General features: G+C 38.1%; 1 protein-coding gene across 3 annotated transcripts in view; it reads left to right on the forward strand.

The window, feature by feature from the left end:
- The window catches only part of lili (LMBR1-like protein lilipod), a 95,271-nt gene extending 90,317 nt beyond the window's left edge, over positions 1 to 4,954 (forward strand). For all 3 annotated transcript variants that reach the window (XM_086533946.1, XM_086533948.1, XM_086533945.1), the window contains one exon: positions 1 to 4,954. This exon is cut by the window's left edge and continues 32 nt beyond it. In XM_086533946.1, the coding sequence (XP_086390072.1) occupies positions 1 to 74 (74 nt within the window). In that variant the 3' untranslated portion in view covers positions 75 to 4,954.
- Positions 4,955 to 7,465: the final 2,511 nt, after the last annotated feature.

Raw genomic sequence — 7,465 nt, forward strand, 5'->3', positions numbered from 1 at the left:
GGGACACCTTCAAGTTGCCGGCACAAGTTATGAACGGCAGTATGATGAATCCAGGAAACATTAAAGAAGAATAAGTAATCCTTTCCTTTGGGAAGAACTTTTGGTAGGCATAGAAAGGCCTTTGGAGATTGCAGAGCAGACCTTGAAATGCCAGGATGATATCGCTACTTTGCAAACAGGCGGGAGTTCCCTCTTCTAAGACTGTGTCCTCTAGCAGAGACTGCCAGGGTTTCAATGCTGAAGGTGCATCTTGATGATGATTACCAGTATACAGTCATACTTGTTTGCTGTAAGGAAAGTGCAGTAGTGTGAGTGCCCTCTATTCTGAAGAAGAGAAACATTACAAGGAATTTGTTTGCAGGAGATTTTGAGACTCCTTAAGAAAGAAGTCACTATGCTGATATGTTTTTGTTCCTAAGCTGTTCATAGAGGACATTACTTCAGTTTCACTTCCAATGTGCTGTGCCGTACAGCATTTCATAATCACCACATTTCACTAGAGGTGAAACTCTTTCAAGAGTAAGAAAGAAAGATAAGTGAGGCATTATAGACAATAAGTGCATTTTATAAAATGTTGACGGATGCCTTTAGGTTACAAAGAAAAGTCTACCTAAGACAGAAGGGAAGAAGAAAACTAGTTCTATAGAAATACAAAATATTGTTTACATGTATACACAGCGGTTTGGTTTAGTTGAAATTCCATGATTTAAAGACTTTGAAAAAAGAATAACAAATCTTTCTGAGATGGAGTTATCCTGTTTACATGGTTGTACAGATATTCCAGGTCCAAAGCTTACCTGAGTTTGTCATGTTAGCCCTTCAGGATTCTCCAGGTGTCTAACTCGGAAACAGTCTGCCTTGTACTTCAATCCTACACATCGGAAACCAGTTGAGCACAACGAAATTACACAGTCGTTAGTTGAATAGGATACACAATGAAGTAGGGAAAACAGTCATGTGTAATATGGATGGTACTTTTATAGTCTGTCAACCAGTGGAGTAAGATTGATGTTTGAGACATTGAGTACTGTTATTCGGGAAATAGTTAAGATTCTCCACCACATTGTAAAAGGGAAGAAGAAATAACCATACAGGTTTACTTTCCTCCTCTTTATAACGTTTGTTGAGTTATTATGTCAGAATATAACTAACATTATAGTTAAGCAGACATGATGACCACTTAAATGAAGTTATTGTGATTGGATGAACACCTTAGTGTAAACATGTTACAAAACAGTTTCATGTAAAAAAAGAAAAATGAAGGTGTATAAGAAAGTAATTTACAAGAAAACAGAACGTAATTGCCTAGGAGTCAATAGTGATAAGGCATTCCATATTTTATAAAACGTAAGTTTATCTTGGCTCAGTTTTTTGTCCGAGATGATTATTCCGTGCATGTACTTAGGTAAGGATTAATTTCATTTTCTTTGTATTATATTTTTCTTTATTTTTTTTCCACCCCTTCCATATTCATAGCAGCAATGTATAGGGTGAAAGGTACATGTCTGCAAGTGATACTATATTAGTTTCTTCCAGGGTGTTCAGTGGTAGTGACTTGTAATGGAGTGAGTTGTGTGTCGAGCCTAGAGCACGAGGGTTGCTCTGAGAAGGATGTCCCGAGTAAGATCATGCCATCGACGAAAATACCCGTGAAAGAGTTCTTTTACATATCTTGTGCTTTGCAAGGAAAGCCATAGAGTGATGACAGTGTCACCTATACTTGACGAAAAGGTCAGGGACTATTGATATTTGGTACTTGGTTTCCCTCTCCACCGAAACTGCTGGCTTACTGGAAGTGCAAATGTGCCGAGATGTATGGCTGCATATGTAAGGTAGCCAGGGTTACTATGCTTGACCTATTCTGCAAAAGCTTTACTTTTTACATGTCTTCAGGAAGATACAGTGGTACAATGTTGTTGTAGTATTTATTGTAGAATTTTTTTTTTTTTTCTTCTTTTTTTTTTTCTTTTTTTTTCCCGTCTTTTGTGTTTGGTGGTCTGCCCAGTGTATGGCCGTATGATCTGTTTCTCTTTAGGTTTCATCGACAACCAAAGACTTTTACAAATGCAATTCAGAGTAGCTATAGTTCTTTCCCCCCCCCCCCTCTTTTTTTTGTCACATTACAATGAATTTATATGTTCACCTGCATATTATTTATTGTCTTCTTTGTCCTTTTTTTTTTTCTTTTTTCTTTTCAGTTTTTTCTCTCTCTCTTTTGCTCAAACTATTATACAGAGAAGTTTTGTGTTTCTGGAGTTTGTATAGTCATTGATGGCATCTTTTGTTCTTTTCTTTCTTTTTCCTTTCTCTCTATTTGTTTGATAGATGGATAGATTATTTTGGGATGCAAGAAAAGTTTCTGTACCAGATACAAGGGAGTTAGGGCAAGGGTACGTATGATTTTTACATTTCTTAATTTATTACCAGTAGACTAGACTTTGAGATGTGTTTATATGGCGAATGTTTCCTGTGAGTCGAGCTGTATGTCATTTCAGTGTTTTTTTTTTGCATGATGTGGATGTATGTAAGGTTTTGTATCTGTATAGAGGTTAGTGTATGATAGACCTTTGGTGCAAAGAAAACATATCTGCAATGTGTCTTTTCTTCCTGTAAGACCACCTAGGTGTAGTTGCAGTACTGTATTACAGAGAGAGCGACATCGAGAACACTTTTTACATGTACTTTTTTTTTTTTACCTTTTGAAGGAGAACGCTGCAATTGAACAAAGAGTTTACGGGAAGATCCACATTGCAGAGAACATTTCTAGGGGTGATCAGAAATCCAAATAACTGCTCTTGTCAATGTCAAGGTTCTGTCTTGGACTTGTTGCAGTAGTATTAAAAGATACACACATTGGCTGAGTGAAGGCAAGGGCAGAGTTCTGTAGATACAAAGAAGGAATAATGTCGTAGCCATCACTCAGAGGGGCCAGATTGGTCTCATGCGAGCTCTTGCATTGCATCTGCTCTGCCACAGTGTGTGTGTTGCGAGATAAGTTTGTGTTTAAGGATTGCCTATAATGACAATATTATAGAAGTATTTTCGTATTTTCGTTTTCATTGCTGATGTCTGCGAGTTTGAGATGAGTTGTAGTTCAGTGAACCTATACCAGAATCCTTCCATGCATTAGGACTGTCTCTAACACTGGCGCATACATACGTCAGTGTTTGTTTTGCCCGTTTTATTTTTTTCTGTTAACTAGAAAAGGGTGTCTGCTGAAGGAGTTCTTCCATTGTATGTTATGTATAGTCCTATTTTTTTCCCATCTCTGTTTTTTTAACCTTTTTTTTTTTTTCCTTTTTTTTTTTTTCCACCTGTGTCTACTTTTATTTCCAAATCTGATCAGAGTACTGATTAGTATATGTCTTTAATCAAAACAAATTTGATTCCTTTTTAAACCTTTTTATAACTTCATGAATGTCTATCTCATAATGCATTTTTTTCTTTGTTCTTATCTAGTTTGAATGGAATTTTTTTTTTAGTTTTCACAGATTATTTAATGAAGCCAATCCACCCTCCCACCAGGCAGGCATTGTGGTCTTAGAGCCACCGCCAATGGATTTCGGTCATGAACTGGATGTGCTCTATATTAATTAACTGATGTGTAGATATTGTTTATAATCAAAATACACCAATTATTGTGAACAGAAGGGATCTCTCTTGTCGTCTTCTTTTTTTTTTGTCAGCGATGTGTCTTGATTCAGGAAGACTAATTCTAGGTCTTGTAGGAAATATGCTGCAGCTCAACAGCACCATGTGACTGTGAGCTTAGTCAAGGTTCTCTTTTCTTCCTTTCGTTTTTTTATTATTATTTATTTATTTTTATTTTTTTATTTTTTTTATTTATTTATTTTTTTTTTCATTTTATTTAATTCTGAGCGTATTTGTTGAGTGGGAGAGTGTCATTCTCGGGATAATCTTTTTAGAAGGTATACTCATCTGCATATTCATTCAATCCTCCCCAGTGTTTTGTGTTTGGACACATCAAAGATAAGAAGGATAATTGAAGAATTCATTTCATTTTAGTTCAAGATTTCATTTTGAAAAATAATATATCCAGTGTTCCAGATAAACTTCATTGCTACTTGTTACTGCTTTCCCAGGATGCTCAAATGCTTCATTTTTATGCCTGGGAGTAGATTTTGACATAGTTGTGGCATAACTAAAGGTCTTCTTGCTGTCATGTTGCAGTTCATAAAGAATGGAAATCAGGCATCTTCCCTCTCTCTCTATCTCTCTCTCTCTCTTTTTCTTTCTTTTTTTTACAACTATTTTTGTATAGATGTATTTTTTTAATCAGGGGGAGGGTATGGGGGAGGGGGGCAGGAATGCTTTTATTTTTTGTTTTGGGAGGAGCAGTGAGTGGGGAAAACGAGGCATATTTTTTCTTTCCTTTTACTTTTCTCTCTCTCTCTCTCTCTCTCTCTCTCTCTCTCTCTCTCTCTCTCTCTCTCTCTCTCTCTCTCTCTCTCTCTCTCTCTCTCTCTCTCTCTCTCTCTCTCTCTCTCTCTCTCTCTCTCTCTCTCTCTCTCTCTTTATTTTCTAGCCTATTTTCATTACCAATTATCCTGATCATCACAGCTGTAATCTTAGTAAGGGAAGAGTCACGTGACTTGGATACCGTAACTCAGGTTGTGGAAAACGTTTTTGCCGAAGAAGATCCTACTTGTTTTCGTGTCATGGACATGTTGGCATACAAATGAATGTCACTTGCTCACTTAGATAACTAGTCTTGTCAATTTACTTGCGTTTGAATTTTATTTTTATTATTTTTTTCTTCCCGTTTTGTCATTTTCTCGCGTTTTATTATTATGTCTTATCCCAGGTGCCAGGTTCATTAATCTATACATGTGTATATTATCTTTTTAAGTGGTATGATGTGTGGTCACAAGTTGATGGCCAGTGTATATAGCAATCTGTACAGTGAGACAATAAGAATAAAGATGTCAGTGATCATTGTCTTTGATATTGGTGATATTTATTCCTTTCGTATTGTAGTATTGTAGAATTTATCGGGAAAGAAAGAAAAAAACTTAATTTCTGTATCCATAACGTGGAAAAGAAGTTTGGAAAATAGAAGAGAACTCTAGACCTGTTTCTTGAATATACCTTACTAGTGTATTTCGAGAAATCCATAGATACTACAAGACAGCTTAATGATATTAATATCTTCATAATGATATTATATCTGTAATCAAGCGACGCATAAGACTTCGGCATTCAAAAAAAAAAAAAAAAAAATCACTAAAAGGAGAATATTCAATTTGAAGGAATATCTCGTAGCTTTCTCTTGACTTGAACCTTCCGTGGGATACCCTTCAATGAATATAGAAAAGCTTGTAAATTGTTTTGGAATTATTTTACTAATGGCTCATCTACTTTGCGTTGAATCACTCCCTTTCAAAATAGAATGCACATCTATAAGAGGAGGAAAAACACGTCCAAACATGAAACAAAAGCAAAGTTCATCAACACCATTTTACACCCAAAATTTAAATGGACATAAAAAAAAAGTTCAATGCAAAAAGAAATAAGCTTGATTATATATATGTATATATATATATATATATATATATATATATATATATATATATATATATATATATATATATACATATATATATATATATATATATATATATATATATATATATATATATATATACATATAATTGATTGTAATTTTCTAGCAAAGCTAACAGTACTAAAAATGAAAAGAACGAAAACAAACTGAATTCAGTACATAATGAAGCACAGAATATGTCTTTTGGGCCACTAAATGTAGAAAGTACAGAATCACATGAAGAATTATAGAAATATTGAATGAACTTAAATTTATCATTTTCAAAGACCGAAATCTTGTCAACAAGATTTACCAATCTCACGGAGAATAATTTGGAATCTAAAGAAATAAAGAAAAATATAAATAAGAAACATCAATTATAACTTTTTAACGCAGATACTCCAGTCCATGATATAAAGCTAAAATTCAAGGAACAAACTACAATAATCACATAACCGGACAAGGCAGACTGCTTGCCTGGATTGGTGACTATTTTCGGAACAGAACTGCCAGAGTGAAGTTCCAAGGTCACCTTTCCAGGCATTTGCCCCTGGAGAATGGCACTTCACAAGGGGGGTCCTTAGCCCAGCTCTGTTTAACACCTTCATCTTAAGCATCCTCGGGGTGCAAGATCATTTCATATGCAGATGATCTTGCAATTATCTCTACAGGGAGACGAAATGACACCTAACTAGAAAGGACCAGCGTTGTCTGGACCTAATGTCTGAGGAATGCCGCAGGGTCGGACTTATGATATCAGCAGCCAAATCGAAGGCAATGGCGCTGAAACACGATGTCCGCGATCAAAGACTGCGAGTCCAAGGGTTAGAACTAGAGTGGGTTCACGTCTTCCAATACCGGGGGGTATGGGTTGACGAGACCCTAACCTTCCGCTCTGAGATTAAATATATCCTTGACCGGACCAAGGCAAGACTCTCTGTCATGAGAGCTCTGTCCGGGCGGCGCTTAGGGGCTGGGCACCGTGTACTAAGATCCTTCTATGTGCACGCTGTCCGTCCCATTGTGGACTACGCCTCCGTCGCCCTGATTACGGTCAAGCCTGGACTCAGGAAAAGGCTTGACATCATGCAAAACGAGGCCGCCAGGATCATTCTGGGTGCCCCTGGGTGGACTAAGGTCACCAACCTCCTCTTGGAGGCCAATCTTTTCCCCCTGGACACCCGGATCGATCAGATGGCGGCCCAGTTCTTTGCCAAAGTTTTCCAGTCCCCGCCGGGCTCGCAGCTAAGACAGAAAGTGCAGTGTTGGCTTGCACAGAACCATGAACTTTTGCTAACAACACCTGGCTGTCTCACACAGCCAGGGTGCTGATACGCTTTGAGCTCAAGGAGACACTACTGGTCAAGGGCATGGACCTCCCCCACCCTGACTATGTCACAGCCCCGCCGTGGGCACGATCCTTGATAGAGTTTTCTGTCATGAGCCTGTCAAGGAGAAAGACACAGTACTCACCGCCTCTGTTAAGGGATGAGGCGGAGAGGAATATCGCAGCAATTACTCCGCCAGGTAGTAAAACCTACTTCACGGATGGGTCTGTAGACACCATCACCCGCACTGCAGGTGCCGGTTTTGCAGCAAGGGGTATAATGAGAGCTATGCGGGTATCTGACATTGCCTCCTCGCTCCAGGCAGATGCAGTCGCTATTATGGGAGCCCGAGCCCATGCAGTCCAGACGGACGGGCATGTTATCATACACGTAGATTCTAGGACCGCCATTAACAGCCTGCAACAAAGCACGCCCCTTGATAACGTTTATCTTCTGACCACGATTCTCACCATTGCTCAGAGAATCCTGGATCAGGGTAGACGCATTATCATCAACTGGATTCCGAGCCATGTTGGTATTAAAGGGAATGACTTAGCCGACAGGTTGGCAGAGG

This window comes from Penaeus japonicus, unplaced genomic scaffold (assembly GCF_977035675.1).
Source record: "Penaeus japonicus unplaced genomic scaffold, GWHDUDI00000001_assembly GWHDUDI00000040, whole genome shotgun sequence".
NCBI lineage: Eukaryota > Metazoa > Arthropoda > Malacostraca > Decapoda > Penaeidae > Penaeus > Penaeus japonicus.